The 17,168-nt window shown below is 36.4% G+C and overlaps 1 protein-coding gene across 1 annotated transcript; it reads left to right on the top strand.

Moving 5' to 3' along the window:
• The first annotated feature begins 4,469 nt into the window (after window positions 1-4,469).
• On the top strand, window positions 4,470-12,591 carry tmem161a (transmembrane protein 161A). The gene is made up of 12 exons (XM_059341851.1): window positions 4,470-4,569; window positions 4,776-4,929; window positions 5,492-5,595; window positions 5,682-5,765; window positions 6,823-6,914; window positions 7,135-7,291; window positions 8,246-8,461; window positions 8,569-8,712; window positions 8,822-8,935; window positions 9,401-9,575; window positions 9,727-9,823; window positions 10,754-12,591. The coding sequence occupies exons 2-12, from the start codon at window positions 4,927-4,929 to the stop codon at window positions 11,056-11,058; spliced, it is 1,491 nt and encodes a 496-aa protein (XP_059197834.1). The 5' UTR covers window positions 4,470-4,569; window positions 4,776-4,926; the 3' UTR covers window positions 11,059-12,591.
• The last annotated feature ends 4,577 nt before the right edge of the window (window positions 12,592-17,168 follow it).

The following is a 17,168-nucleotide window of genomic DNA, read 5'->3' as shown; positions in this document are numbered from 1 at the left end:
AATATATATTTCTTTCAGTCCGTGTCACTTCAAGCCAACACTGTAAAAAATATTTGTAGAAATTACAGTAAAAAACTGTCAAATTGTATCAGTAATGGGGCGTAAAATAAAAAAATTGTACATCACTGTAGTAGACACTTAATTACCGTAAATCAAGAAATAGTACAAAACTGTAAAAATCTAAAAAAAAAAATGGATGTAAAATTAATGTAGATATACCATAATGTCACAAAGACACAATTCGACTCAAGGGTGCAGGTTTGTTTTCACAGGTGGAGCACGCATATTTAATTTAGTCAATCTGAATCCTGTTTTCGGTATTTATATTTATGTCAATCTTGAAAAAAAAAACATTATTATGAAACTGGTTATGGGGTTTTCTAAACAAATTTGAAATTATATGTGCACATTTGGGTTTTCATTAACTCTATGGAGTCTTGGGCTATTTTGTCCATTTTTGAATCCTTTCCATCCTGCCTGTATACACCACTTAAAAAAGGTTTAAATGCCATGTTGGTATATTTTTTTCAGCACAACCTCACCTATATGACCTAATAATAATAATAATTTTTTTATTCTGACTTACTGGATCAACATTTTGAACCAAAAAGAAACAAACGAAAAAACTATTTTTTTTCTTGTAGTGTGACTGTATTTTATTTGTGTCTTGAGCGTAACAACTTTGGTCATTTTGTGTCTTTGTGAGCCATTTTGTGGTCATTTTGTGTCTTTTTTTAGTCATTTTGTGTCTTCTTCTGTGTCTTTTTGGGTCATTTTGTCTTCTCATTTTGTGTCTTTTTTGGTCATTTTGTGTCTTTTTTTGGTCATTTTGTGTCTTTTTTTGGTCATTTTGTGTCTTTTTTTGGTCATATTGTGTCTTTTTTAGTCCTCTAGTCCAACATAAAATGTGATTTTGAATCTTTTTTTTTAAACTTTCAAAACACTATCACGCCCAATAAAGAATTTTAAATGTTTCAAATGTGAACAAAGGTTGCAAATATAACATATAAGAGGGTTACGTCCAGTTCTATCATTTTATACTAAATATATTTGAGCTTGTCTCCAGTTTTACTTGGTATATCATCATCAAACTGAAACTGGCCTCATGGAGTTTACAGCCAGAACTTTAGAGGTAAATTTACAGTAGGGCTCCACACTGCTTTGTTTTCTAGTCTGGATGTGATGAAGAAGTCATGCTTTGTTGCTTTTGGAGACTCCAGAGGGTTAATAGAAGCCTCATACTTTAAGATGAATACTGTATACGCATAATTACTACAGAGAGAACACTACTGTCTTTTACTGCCTTAATAATGTTCAGTTCTTACATCCTTTTAGAAGAATATTAATGAACAAAGGTATACATTTGTGTGTTTTTTTGTAGTGTGGGAGGCAAATAATGAGACAAAAAATCTGCAAAGAACCCTCTACTTTTTGAAATACTTATCTAATTGACAGAGGTATACACTCAAACTATCTGTCTCTATGTAATATTTCTTTACATCCTTTCACTGAGCCTCCCCTTTGAAACCCCCTGCTATATCAGGGGGGGCAAACTCTTCAGTGGTGGGAAAGGAGACAAGGATGCAAAGCAAACTCTCCAGGAGGGTCTGGGGGCATTTTATCAGCTTTAAAATGTGGATTTTGCTTTGTGGATTTAAGCATTAAGATATAGGGAAAACTCACCCTAGAATTAATGTAATCTTACAGTTAAAAAAGTAATGCACGGTAACTTCATTGCAGACCTTCACATGCACTGTAAAAAAAGAAAAAAATCTGTTAAATTTAAGCTAAAATACCGGCAGTTGTGGTTGCCAGAATTTCACCGTAAAAATTACAGTGAGTGGGTTTTCAACTGTAAATTTAAATGTAAATATTATCAAAAACTGTAATTTTGACTCAATAGTCCCTTTGTTTTTAGGGTAATTGTGTCCTAGTGAAAATATGGTATTTCTCCTTTAATTTTACATGAAACAAATGTGTTTTCTACAGTTTAAAAGTTTTGTACTATTCCTTGATTTACGGTAATTAAAAGCATCTACTACGGTGATATTCAACTTTTAATTTTACGTCTACACAGTAAAAAAATCTGTTTAATTTATGGTGAAATACAAACAGCTGTGGTTGTCAGAACTTCACTGTAAAAATTACAGTGAGTGGGTTTTCTACTAATTTAAATGTAAATATCAGCAAAAACTGTAATTTAGACTGAAAAGTCCCTTTATTTTTAGGGTAGTTGTGTCCTTGTGACAATATGGTATTTTTTATATTTTACAGTAAAACTGTGTGTTTTCAAATGTTTTCAAAAGTTTTGTACTAACTTGTACTATTCCTTGATTTACGGTAATTAAAAGTGTCTATCATGGTGCTATGCAATTTTTTATTTTACGCCCTATTTCTGATGCAATTTGACAGTTTTACTGTAATTTCTACAATTATTTGTTACAGTGAACTATACACAACCTGTTCAGACTCTGGTTGGCTCCACAGAACACTGAACATCAAAGTACCAGATACGCACCGTTCTTTCTGCAGGTCGTCACTTTGACAAGCAGTTACAATCCCTGTGCTAAAACCGGTGGTGGAAGAGGTATTCAGTTCATTCTTCAGCAAAAGTACCAATACCACACTCCACAAAAAGAATACTTGCTGCATTCAAAACGTACTTAAGTAAAAGTACAAAAGTATCAGCATCAAAATGTACTTTAGGTATCAAAGTAGAAATACTTGTAATGCCAAATTGCCCCACTCAGATTGTATATAATAATAATAATAATAATACATTTTATTTATAGAGCGCTTTACAAGGTACTGAAAGACGCTTTACAGTTAAAACACAGTGAAAATGCAGTTACAAAAAACAACAACAATTAAAATAGTCTGATATATTATTGTATTATTATTTTTTTAATGCATTTATCTATGCAGCATTTTAATGTTGTCAATGTATGGGGTAATTTTAACTACTTAATATACTGCTATGTGATTTAATTTATAAAAATGCGTAATCATTTTAAATTGATCACATTTTTCATGTTAAATCTTGACTAAAGTCACTAAAAATGCCAGCCAAATGTAGTGGATTAAAAAGGACAATATATACATTTAATATGTAGTGGAGTAGAAGTATAAAGTTACATAAAATGGAAAGTACCTCAAATTTGCACTTAGGTACAGTACTGGAGTAAATTTACTCACTTTTAATGGACCCACTTGTCTTTAACTCACAATTTATCTCCAAATAAACATGCATTTTGAAAAGCAATAATTTGGTGAAAAGCAACAGAGAAACGTTAGGACAAAGGACTAGTCTGCCTTGACTTGAGTCCCACCTCTGCAAAATGCTAATTAGAAATAACTGAATGTAACCAGAGAAAGAGAACCACATCAGTATAATTTATCACTTTCTTTCTTCTCCCATCTGAAAAATAGTGGCTGTATACTGCCCTACAAAGTCTAAGTGCAGTAACTATGCAAAGGGTAGAACTGAGAAAAACTGCTTTAAAGTTTTTAAAATATTTTTAACTGGCCAGCCACATTGGTTATATGTAGGTAAGTGATACGACACTTATTTCTAGATGTATTGATGATGTCATTTTTAAGCTAAAAAACCATGATGATTTATTTGACATTTGACACTAAAAATGTAGTTACTGCACTCTGGTTTTGCTGTAAAAGGTTCTAATAGTAATGATAAACAGAGTGCAGTAACCATAATGTTGCTGTCTTCTTTCAGCTTTTATATTTTGTTTTCAGTGAATAAATATTCTCAAATTTCTTTTGTTATAAATGTATTTAAAAGTGTTTTACAACTCTATTCAAAGATGTGTGTATTTTAGACTTAATATTATAAAGTAATGGTATATGTTAGTCTTAATATAACTTTATGTCACGTTTTTATTTAATCACTATCAAGATAATCATTTCCCAATCAAATAAACTTAATTTCTATTATTTTTATGTTTAAATTAGCATATATATCCAAAGCACACTGTGGTTAGTGCAATTACTGCTTGGTTTTGAGTTGGATTTTATGTTTTTTATATAATTATTTCTCTGAAATAAAGCAAAATTTAAATCTAAAACTTTGTCACAAGATAAAACAGACATCAAGGGGTTCATTTTAGTTATAACTCAATTTTGACCAAATGTGTTATGAGTAGGCCTAGTAGGCTAGTATTAGCAACAGAAACAGTAAGCTACTATTAGTTACTATTAGGCTACTATAAAGACTGTAGAGTTATTTTATATGGTTGTAATGGAAAAGTACTCAGAATTTGTCCTGCATTTAACATTTCAGTCCATAACTTTTGAATGTAGGATCACATCAATGATGTTAAGCCACAGACTGTATAAATAGTGTTAAGCTGACAACAGATGGTCCAGTTGTTGCTAAATGTGACTGTCATTGCGTCACTGGACAGCCTCTACTGCGCACTCACTGCTCATTTTTACTTACAATAGAATTTAAATTTTATATCGAGACTTTAGAGTTGATGTCAAATAAGAAATGTGAACGCACTCTGCTACACTTTAAAAGCTTATTTCCAGAAACCACAGAATAGTATAAAAGTAAGCATCCTACGTATATAGCCTACCCTATGTGCCTTATTATTTTCACTTTTCCTTAGCTGGTGTTTTCAAAATAGGCCTTAATCAAGTCTGAAAGTCGCTAATAACCTCAATAGACAATAAATTGTGCCACAAAAAATAATTACCGTATTTCAGTGATGTTTTTGTGATGTTTTTGAAGTTTTCCGTTTTTCTGAGTTTTCTAGGAGCACCTGAAGGCAACACGTGACTCCACTACTACATCCGGGACATTGAGCAGTTTCACATGTCACTTGGTTCAGCTGTCAGACTTTCTGCATGTGAAGAAGCTCCGGCAGCTACTCTGGTTTTAACAACCTATTTGGTTCGAGAGGAGAGATGGTAAGTGAATTCACACACCACTACACTGGACGATAGTCACTGGTCTTTTACAGCCCGCTGTTAAATTCCCCAGCAAGCCAGATCTCGCTTTTACTGGTTACCATGAAAGCTAGTTAGAGTGCTAATGCTAGCTAGCGAGCTAACGTTTGCAGCAGCACTGACAGGTGGTAAAGTTTCGCTAAATTTAGCACGATAGCCATTTGCTAACTTTCATTCATTTTGCAGGAGCTTTCAACACATTCCATGTTTAGGGTTTCGAACTTTATTAAGGATATTGTTGGCTTTTTATCGTGCTATGTGACTTAGCTTCTTGTGAAGCTTGTGATATGTGGACTAACTTAACCTTTGGAGCAGCAAAACTTATCTGTTGTTGAAAGTTTGTGGCGTCTTGTAACATAAATACTGTCTTGACTGACTGTCACAGTTGCAGAGAAGACACTGCGTCTCTCTTACTGTCTCTGATGCATTGCTGATGACACATAACTGTTTTCCTGTCCAAATGTGGGCATTTTAGAGCTGGGTGTCATATTTTTAAAAAACGTGTGTGTGTTTGCTCTGACAGGCGCTGATGGGAATCCAGCTGGTGGTCAGCTTGCTGGCTGCCAGTATTATGCAGAGGATGGCTCCACATTGCTCATTTGCACGCTGGCTCCTCTGCAATGGCAGGTATTATCACCCTTACAATCAGCTTATACATTATACAAAATCATGTGATGTGCACTTTAGGCATGTGTGCCTGTCTTTACTTTCAGTTTGTTCCGGTTCAAACACCCGTCAGAAGGAGAGCTGTGTGCCCTGGCCGGAAAGCAGATGCCAAAACCGACCAGAAGAGACAGGTGGGGGTTGGGGGAGGGTCAGATATTGCAGGAAGGAGTCTTACCAAAGTAATGCTGCCTAGAGGAAGAAACTGAAAAAAGATATCCTCTATACTGCCCTACAAGGTCTAACTGCAGTAACTACACAAAAGGTAAAACTAAGAAAAACTGCTTGAAAGTTTTTTAACTGGCCAGCCACATTAGTTATTGGTAGGTCAGTGATATTACACTTATTTCTTCACATATTGATAATGTAATTTTTATGCTCAAAAATCATGATGATTTAATTGACCTTTGACCCCAAAAATTTAGTTACTGCACTCTGGTTTTGCTGTGAAATGTTCTAACAGTGACGTACAGAGTGCAGTAACTATAATGTTGTTGTCCCCCACTGTTTTCAGTGAATAAACATTTTTAAATTGATTTTGCTAGAAGTGTGTTTAAAAGTGTTTAACAACTCTATTCAAAGATTTGCGTGTTTTAGACCTAATACTATAAAGTAATGCTATATTTGAGTCTTAATATAATTTTATCTCACTTGTTTACTAATCACTATCAAGATTATAATTTCTCTATCAAATAAACTTACGATTTCTAATATTTTATCTTCACTATTCAACACATTGAAGAAATCCAAGGCTACACTGTATCACAGTAAAATCAGACCGTGGTAAGTGAACTTGCGGCCTGCTTTGGTTTTGAGTTGGATTTTGTAGTTTCTGCAATTTTTGGATAATTTTTTCTCTGTAATAAAGCAAAATTGAAATCTTAAAATTTGTCACAAGATAAAACAGACATTGTGGAGTTCATTTTTAGTTATAACTCAATTTTGACCAAGAATGTAGTTACTGCAGTTAGGCTTTGAAGGGCAGTATAGATCCCTGCACTTTCTGCATTAAAGTTAGTGGCTAGAGTTTTACCTTTTGTTGCCAGTTGTTTTTCTTACTTCTGAAAAAGGTTACTCCAGACATAATGGTCTTTGCCTCTCTGTTTTTCTTCTTGTAAAACTCAACAACCACAAGTGTTTCTTGTTTATTACTAAACATAATTTTTTTATTCATTTTTGTTTGATTTCTAGGAGACAGAATGGGGAGAACAAGCCTCTCACTGTGCCCAAAGACATCGACCTTCACCTAGAGAAAGCTCCAGTCAACACTATTGACGCTCTTGGTAAAATAAACACTCCTTTATCTTTATCACAGTGACATTGTGCAAGTTCAAATGCTGATTAAGCTCATTTATTGACTCGCAGTGCAGTTATAGTATTGTATGTTTTTATACTCCCTGACTCAAATCAATGTATTGATTATAATTTTAATGAACACATTGAGCACAAAAGAATCTTCTGAACCAACAGATGATTTTTTTTTTGTCTTGTTTCTACTCTCAGTGTTGCGTTTTTTCCTGGAGTATCAGTGGCTGATAGATTTTGCAGTCTATGCAATGGGTGTCTACCTCTTCACTGAGTGTTACTACAATGTTGTGGATGCCAGCAAAGAGCTCAATCTCGGAGCCATCTGGTGTGTCTTGACTGTTCTCTTCAGTCTGTATCCTTCAACTGTAAAGTCACTTTGTCATGTCAGATATGTCTGTAAACATCAATATGGGAAAAAAACAGAAGTTATCTCATTGTATTGCTGCAAATTTTAACTTTTTGCATGGACAATTAACAACCATGATGAAGCATTAAGTCACATATTTGCAAAATTGTAACAAATTTGTAACATCAGGATGTATGCCAGTGGTAATAAGTTATATTAAAAACTAGGGCCGGGACTCAATAAAAAAAATGAATCTAATTAATTAGAGGCTTTGAAATTGATTAATCGTATAATAATATATAATAATCATATAAATATTTGACCTGAGAACAGTGAGAAGTAATTTTTTTCACATGGATTTTTAGTATACCATTGAATAATGACTGAATAAATAAGCTTAAGCAACAAAAATATTGTTTAGTCCCCAGACCAGTGCAATTTTTGCCGTCAAGTGTAGCAATAGCATATTTAGACGCTAGCTGCTATATGTTTTGCATTGAGGTGATACTTGAGGCTCGATGTGCTGCGGTGATATGCAAATTCCTTGTTGCATAGCAACACAACCATGCTCTTATTGACGCTTCCATCCGTTGTTTTTTTGTAACAAAATGTCCCATCATCCACGGGGCCAACCAAAGTGGTCTCATCAACTTCTTCCTTCATGTTCACTGTGGTTTGTTGTTGTCTGAACTCATGAACGCTAGTTGGTGCTCCAGTATAATCGGTCCGCCTGAAACTCATCCAGTGAGAAACGTTCCGCGATGCAGAAATATGTGTGAGTAAAACGCGTCAATTTTTTTAACGCGTTAATTTTTGTGTAATTAATTAATCTTAATTAACGTGTTAAAGTCCCGGCCCTACTAAAAAGATTAAGAAAAAATATGAATATATGGGGGGTGCTGGACTGGCTCAATGCTACTTTTCCCTCTTGTTTAGTTTAAATTAACCCACAACCTTCAGAAAGACCCTTCACACTCTGATGAGCCACTACTTCCGCTCTGAAGAGGGCGGCGAGCGCTCGGTGTGCCTTGCCTTTGGCTTCCTGTCTCTGCTCGTGGCCATGCTGGTGCTGGTGGTCAGAGAGGACTACCTGGAGTTCGGCCTGGAATCTGGTTTTGCTAACCTCTTTGACAACTTGGAAGTCTTTGCCAGGCAGCAGGGCTACGCTGACTGGTCGTAAGTACCTGCGACGACAACAAGCACTAGGCATGAGCCGGTAAGAAACTTCACTTGAAAAATATAGTAGATGCAGCATAACGTATTGTTGTTTGGACTTCCTTCAGAATCCCGGTGACTAAGCTGACAGTGAAGCTGGGTCTGGCTGCTGTCTGTGCTTACATTGGTGCTCTCCTGGCCTTCCCCGGTCTGCGCCTGGCTCAGACTCATCTTGATGCTGTACAGATGAACTCAGACCGCCCACTCATCCAGTAAGAAAGGATGCATTTCATACAGCAACGTATAGTTTACTCCATGCCTAATGCAAACAATAGATGAACAGTATTTCGCTCATTCTGATGTCTTAAATGTTTCCTGCAGGATTCTGCTGCACATGGGTTTCCTGTCTCCAGTCATTGTGTTGGTTCTGTGGGTGAAACCCATGGCAAGGGACTTCCTGGCTAATGCACCTATGGGAAAGACCTCTGTCACAATGTGAGTGCATACACATTTACACTTTTATTTTATCCACTACGATTAATCTCTCAATTCTCAAGACGGAAACGATGGACACTTCTTCCACCTTCAACCTTACTTGTATTGGCAGGACAATAGGTTTGCAGAATATAGTACAACGTTAACCAAAATAAAACGGGTAATAACAGTTGGAGTAACTTCATGCATCACTGAAAAAGTGTAATAACTGGAACGGCAGTAAGAACAACACTTGTTGACTATCCTGTCATTTCCCAACACAAGAAGTATGAGCAGCGTAGCAATTACAATCACCATCACCATCAAAAAACATCTATGGAATGTCCAGCAGTGACAACATAATCAGAGATCAACATAATCATAAAATATGACGAAGAGAACATCATAATTCATGTACTTAATCCAAGCTGTGCCCCAAAATGCACACTTGAATTCTCTGACTCTCTCATAATCTCCTGTTTGCAGAGTTTCCAGTGAAACATTTGACAGCATGCGTCTGTGGATTGTCGTGGTGTTGTGCGTGCTGCGGCTAGCACTGACTCGATACCACCTGCAGGCCTACCTCAACCTGGCTCAGAAGTGGGTGGAGCAGATGAAGAAGGAGGCGGGACGTATCGCTGCTATTGACATTCAGAGGAAGGTCAGATGGTTGAAGAATGAAGAGTTGAACTTTGGCTGAAAACCTTTGAATTCACAAGTTTTTACATGAAGAGAAGGTTTATTGAGCAATAGTAAAGTGCAACCCTCCTAACTTGGAAGTGAAAACTGAGAATAAATGTTTTGTTTTTCAGGTCACTCGCATCTTCTGCTACCTGACTGTAATTACTCTCCAGTATCTGGTTCCTGTTTTGCTCATCCTCTTCTCCACACTGGCACTCAAGGCACTTGGTAAGTAAAATACCATCACCATCACAACATTTGAGGAACAAGGCACGCTTCACCTTTATGTGTTGTGTTTTCCCCCAATTATTCAAATGTAGATATATGGGAATAGGTCAATATTTTGTTAAACGGGGTCTGTGTGAAAATCTTTTAGAACACTTGAATTCTAATGTGGTGTTTTCTAGGTTTGAAAAATGCTTGAAACTCTTTATTTATTTATTTATTTATTTGATTGATTTAACAGATTTAGGTTAAATTTAGGTTACATAGGATGCAAAGACTACTTAAAAACATGACACTTTTCTGTGCTTGTCACTCTTCTATAAGATGTTGTCATAAAATTTGGTTTGTTTATAGCACATTAGTCTCTGATTTAGTGTGACGAAGAAGTGAAATAATCAGTATACTGTATATACTCTATGTACTGTATTTAAATGTGTAATTTACCACAGCTGTAAGGTGGAGGAAAATAGTGAAAATCCACTTGAATATGCTTGACAGGTGCTTGAAGTTAACTTGGTAGAGGAGTAGAAACCATGAGGAAATGTGTTTATTCGCTTTCTGGGGAGAGCTGGCTAAGCTTAGCAATGTGCCTGGAAACAGGGAAAGCATATCCCTTTGATTAAACTTTTTTTAAATGAGGGATTAAACAAACAAGATATAACATGTTAATAAGGTGGACATTTATGGCACCGATTTACGAATGGTAAAACATATTTCCCAAGACGTCCAACTGCTCCTGTAATGTCGCATTGAGACATTTGCAGCTACACTGGGGGTAAATATTAGACACCTCTCTAGTAAATGTCAAGTTTTAGTGTCACTGAAACAGAACAAGAAAAAGGTTTTTTTCACAGCCCTGCTTTCTTACTTTTCCTCCGAAGCTGAGTGATAGCTTGGACAGTAAATATTGGCTGTTCTCTCTCGGTCTTGTAGGGGACTTCTCCTGGCAGAGCGGTGCAGAGCAGGCCCCTGGGGTGACACCAGCATTGGTGATGCCCACAGCAGCTCCTGTACTGCCCGGTGGTGTGGATGAAGATGAAGAGGGGATGGAGGATATGGAGGAGGACGTCCAGGCCACAGTAGCACGTCTCTCAGAGGCTTTCACAGCGCTGCGCTCCGTACTTACTCCAATTTTCTTCCGAGGTTTCTTTGCCTTCCTGACATGGTGGGTGGCTGCCTGCCAGGTCATCAGCTCTCTGTTTGGCATCTACTTCCACCAGTACCTTATGCAGAACTAACTGAGGGATACAGAGTGCCATACTGTGCTGCCTGCAATGTAGCCCCAGCCCCCTGCTGTCTGCAGCTATCCATTGCAGCAGCATAAAGTGGGCATTTCATTCAAGCATACAGCTGCAGACAGAATGCACCTTGGCTGGAAGAGAAGTTTTGATCGAGGTTTGTTGCGAGGAGACAGGTGATGGACACTGTCTTTTTCAGAACTGGCAAGCTTTCTGCCCCTATGGCTCGTTGTGAGCAGCAGGCTAGTTGTACCAGAAACACAAATGTACAACCCTGATTCCAAAAAACTTGGGATGTTCTCTAAAATGTAAATAAGTAATATGGGATAATTTCTTTTTGACTTACATTCAGTTGAATACAGTACAAAGACAAAGTTTTTTTACGTTCAAACTTATCAAATTTACTTCTTGTAAATATGTAATTCTGAATTTGATGCATTGTGTTTTATTTACGTTTACACAGTATCCCAAGTTTTTTGGGAAAAGAGTTGTACATGTAGTGAGAGAACTAGGGCTCTGTATCACAAAGCAAGTTCAGCTTTGTCTGCTTGTCTTTGGTCACCATGGTCCTGTACTACGAAGCAACGTCAACATACACAGGGCTTCTTTTTGTTCTCTGGCTTCACCAAACGTAACAACAGTCACAGTCACGCAGGGTTTCCCAATCTGCTCATGAGCACATTTACATAAACAGGTGGTGTTTGGAGCATATGACCAATTGAAAACATGGACAAATATTTATGTTTTACAAAATTAAGAGCAAAATATAATATAAAATAAATATGAACATGATCAGTCTCCTAAAATCAATACAGCTGACAAGATGGCTGGCAAAAAATCCCAGACCGCATATATATCTATGTTTCTTGCTTTCCCACCATCAGGTTGCAGCTTAAAGGATGAGGCTAAAATTCATGGCATGCACACATTTAATTATAGTCAATCTTTAGACACTACTCTGATGTAATTGTATGGTTTGTATGTCAATTTTAGCCTCATTCATTAAGCTGCAACCTGAAGAGGTGAAACCGTGTTCGTTGCAAAAGATATATTTAAAACCATAATTATGGTAAAGTGGTAATGAGGCTTACTTTCATGTCTTAGAAAAAGTTCTCAGTCTATCAGTCTATAACCACAAAAAAATTAGGGAAGTAAAACGATATTCAGTATATTTGCACAAGAAGAATAGAATATTTAAAAATGGAGGAATATTAATAATAATAAGGAATAATCTAATTTTCAAGTTTACCAGGGAGGGCTATAAATACATGTAAGAGTTAGGCCAGGGGTAGGAAACCACATGTGGCTCTTCAGGCCGTCTGCAGCGGCTCTGAAAAATTTATACAAAATGAAATGTTTAATTCTTAAAGTTTAATGTATCATTGGTGTAGGCCCAAAGCAATTTGTTTTCTTCAATTGTAAACATGTTTAGATTATATACGGCAGTAAAAATGTTTAAAACGTATTAGTCAACCCAAATGTGTATCATAGCTTATGAAAGTCTACAAGCCGGTGCCATAACCTCAATATTTTTGCCAAGACTGCAAAGACTACTTAAAAACATGACACTTTTTTGAGTTTTCCTGAGATATTTCTTCAGTTTCCAGCCTCTCATTTGCACTTGGGTCTTCACTGCATGCTGACAAAATCCTATAAATAAATGCTTATTATGACCTATTAGTCATGTCTGTAAGCTAATTTAGACTAAGAAGGCTGTTTTATCTTCATTCTAAAGCTCGAAGTAAGGTTTGTGGCTCCATTCCGACTGTTTTTCCCTTTTTTTTGGCCAACAATGGCTCTTTAGTTAGTAAAGGTTGCCAACCCCTGAGTTAGGTCTTTTAAAATGAGTTTGTAATTTTCAGCATGTTCAGTAGTTGAGAAAATTGACATTTGGCTGCTTTTTTTTTGTCTAATTGTCTCATTGGGAACAGACTGTTGAGAGATTGACTTAAAAACATCAGGTTAGCAGGTTTTGATCAGATCCTGTGAAGTTAACCTTTGTGATACCGGAAACAGAAGTCCAAAGACATCCAGCTGTCCCACTAACCTGTCTTTATGATACAGGCCTCTGGTCGTCTTCCAGCTACTTCACTAGAACATTTTTCTGCAACTTTTTTCAGATGTATCTATGCCAGTGTTACCTGAATTGTTCTTAATAGAACATTATAGAATGCTGCATTTATGATGTTTAAATGGTACCAGAGTGAGTATTAGTACTTGCTCCGTGTGTAGATAAGACGTTTTATTTTTGTGAGGGACTCTGTGCCCCTCAAGGAACCGATTCAAGAGTGCTAAATGTTTCTTTTTGTTATCTTTATCTGCTGTAATGTTACATGCAAATACGTAGTGAAGCTTCTGATCCATCGTGTTGGTTGTGGCCGTGTTTCGGCCAAGAACTGGAGAGCTGTGGCTTTTATCTAAAGAGTTTCCTTCAGTATTCCTAAGTGCCTCGGAGCTCAGGGATTTTGAGTCGGTTTTTAAAATCTCCTTTCTCCTTCATCATGCGTATTTAGAATGACTAGAATTCATTAATAGATTATGTTAACACTCCAAACCCATTTCTGTTTTTCCTGTTTATTTCAAACACTACTCACTGGCAACATTTTAGTTGCAGTGTCTTAATCAGCTTTTAGTTTTTATTGCCAATCAATCGTGTACATGTATGATTAATCAAAGCTTACTTTGAACCGTTCAGTGTCAGTGGATTTTATTTATTTATTTATGATACATTGCCTAAAAATATTTAGTTAGAAATTATACAGATATAATTCTGTACATTTCTGTATTCTGTTTGTGGCAATTTCAGATTTTTTTCCCTGTGTGTTTCTTTTCTTTTTAGATAGTATATTGGAATTGAATGCTCTGAAATCATTATACTGTGAACCTTGTATGAAAAATGTTGCTTTTTGAGATATTTCTGAATGCATGGTGTGAAAACTTTTGGCTGTAACCTGAATGTTTTTGTTCGTGTGGCTCAATAAAACATTTATTATTTTCAGTCTCATGTCAGTTCTGTGTTCCCACTTAATTCCACTTTCCCTGGAGGAGCGTGGGAGAGCCTGCTGATAAAACATGTCCCTTTAAAAGTCACTGCTCCAATTGACAAAAGACATCATGCATGACAATGGAGTGTCTCGCCGCTGTGCTGGGGCCTGATCTCTGACCCCAGCCACCTGAAAAGATCATTCTATAATCACTGATAATTACTATGAACCCGATGCCCCTCAAATGTCTGGGAAGAAATATCTTCTGTGGATGCGCAACTTGGCTGCAGGAACTTTTTTTTTTTTCTGGAAATCTTCCAAACCCTCTCCATTTGTCAGTGCAGACTAAAAACATTTAGATTTATACGCTTCGTGACATTATCAAAACATTGTGATTTACTTGCTAGTCGTATAACAACAGTTAAGGAACTTGACCTTTCACCAGAGCCAGGCTGAAGAGGCTCTCTGTCTCAAAGTTGACATGATTTATGGCGACATCATTTGACTTCCAATCAAAAGCAACAAAGCTTCTTCAAGTTCGAGAGCGACGGTCACCTCGCTGTCTTTTAATGTGCCCTGGGACGTGCTTCGCTAAAGAATATCAACAATCAGAACCAAGTGAAGACATTTGTGAGGGAACCAGTTAACAATCTGACTGATTGTTATTAATGCTCATTCTTTAGTAGTTTTTGTTTTAATCGTACACAGGAGAACTGAACAGACATAACTCGTGCTATCAGCAGTTAACTTTCTGTTTCCCAAAATTCCTAAGGAAAAAGAGGCATAAAAAGAAAAGAACTAACTCAAGTTCATATCAGTATATTAAAATGTTAACAATACCACTGTATGTCCTCTCCTTTTCTGTAATATCCATGTTCACATCATGCAATAACCATTAGAACATTTTTTGATACCAATCTTTTTTTTAGTTCTTTATTTAAATTCTGTTAGTTCTTTTCAGTGTTGTTTTACCCAAAAATCCAAAGATAAACTTTATGATTTTCTATTAAGATTAGTATTGACTAAATATAATTTCAACCAGATTTCTCTATAGTTTGGACAGTATTATTTATATTTTGTGTCATATTTATTCTCACTATTATCCACCTGAAATCATCCTTGTCATCAGTGTTTTGGTTCATTTTGTGAAAAATCGAATCTTGAAGGGACGGTTCTTCCTTAACTAATAAATAGCACTACAGGTAAGAGGGAACATCTTTATTTTGGAATTTTGGGGTGAAATGTCCCTTTAAATAAAGAGATTGTGGTTTATATTTTTTACTACATTGTAAATTATGAGTTAATTTTGTATTTTGTGTCAATCATTTTTTTTAAAGTGACACTATAAAATGTAAATACCATCCTTACCATACTGGTAGCATTGGGATTTTTTGTATCAAAAATGATTTTCTTGTCAACAATTAAAGAGCATTTCATTAAAAAATATTTCTATAATTGTTATAATGTTGATTGATATGATTGAGGAGTACAGTTTGTAAGAAGCATGCTGGATGTGGATGCCCAGTGGTGGAGCTGAGGCCTGTGAGAGCGCGCGGCCCAAAGATGACAAGGTTGACATATCTATATAATCACATTAATTATGTGCATCTGTGCTGCAGGCCTCAGGCCTCCTCAGTCTGAGCTGTGGGCTGCAGCGGGCCACATCAGGCAGCCATGGCTGGCTGTGGTTGCTATAGAAACCAGATTGTGTGTGCATGTGTGTGTGTGTGTTTGCAGGACCCAGACATGCCCTACAGACTGGGCCAGCCTGGTCCCAGGGGAGCAGACCAGACATGACCCTGGTGAGAGTCTTTTCATTTAGGGAGGAGAGAGGACAGAGGAGGACCGGAGCTCCTCTCACAGCAGAAGAAACTGCTCTTCCCATAGTCACTGTGAGACAACCAGCTGTGGAAATGAACCTTTTTTTTTAAACCGAATGCATTTTATTTGAAGACCTAAAGGTCTCCAGGCTTTTAAGTGGTCCATTCTTGTTCCTCTCGTTTGGTGGCGGCATGGTGAGCCGACTGACAGGGGCCAGACATGATAATGAGGGAGTGTGTGTGTGTTCAAAAGATGGAACGGAGGTGAATAACACTAAATAAATGGACACATGAAAGCTTGATAGCCACACAGCAGACGGCATTTTATCTGTCTTCAGATTGAATGTACATGAAAGGCAACAGAGTCACATTTAGAAAAAGAAAAGATGATAAACTAAATTTCCCTTGTAGAAAAAAAAACAGCAAACGTACAAATCAAACCGTTTTTATTTAAAAGGAATCACAACAAATGTCAAATAAAAATCAGTTTTTGTTCTGTTAGTGAAGCCTTCAGCAAACATAAAAACTCAAACCCAAAAACATCTTCTTCATGCTGATATTAATCCACATAACTGCATAAAAAATTTAAAAAGAGCTAATTCCACAGCAGCACTTGAACTTGAAGACCTCCACTGAGAATCTCTGCAGTTTCATCATGAAGTATGTGTTGAATGTGTTCAGGGTGAACTACTGTACATGTCTCATGTCACAGAGAGTCATTAGATTATTAATCAGCAATAGTGAAGGCTGGTCTTCCCTGCCCTGCACTTTCTCAGTCAAATCTGAATTTTGTACAATAAGACGACCCCTTGTGGACAAAAAGTGGAAATTCATCCAAACCCAAATTCCCAAAAGTATATTTTGTCATTTGCAGAACAAAAGTTGAATATGAAAAACTAAAAAAATATATAAATCCAGTGCACAAAGATACAGAGCAAAATACATTTATAGATATAATGAAAACCAACAATCCTCAATAAAAAAAAATGCAATTTGCGTGAAAATTAATATTTAGACTAATTTATGAAACAGTGTCTCATATTTTTTAAAACATTATATCAGACAATAATGGCAGTAAAGCTCAAAAATATCTACAATATGCAGTAACTAAATGAAGCCCTTTGGGGGAAAAATATATAATTCCAATATTACTTAAATCAAATTAGACCCAATCTAGACAAGCACATAATGTCTTTGGCTGTTCTTTTGCATTTGATGGCATTGCATAAAGACAATATTTAAACTTTTAGTCTTTGGTTGACTGCCTTAAGTTATAGTTGATAGGTAAAGTAAAAAAAAAAAGATT

The sequence above is a fragment of the Centropristis striata genome, chromosome 9, assembly GCF_030273125.1.
Source record: "Centropristis striata isolate RG_2023a ecotype Rhode Island chromosome 9, C.striata_1.0, whole genome shotgun sequence".
NCBI classification, from domain to species: Eukaryota; Metazoa; Chordata; class Actinopteri; order Perciformes; family Serranidae; genus Centropristis; species Centropristis striata.
This window is presented reverse-complemented; position numbering and strand designations above follow the sequence as displayed.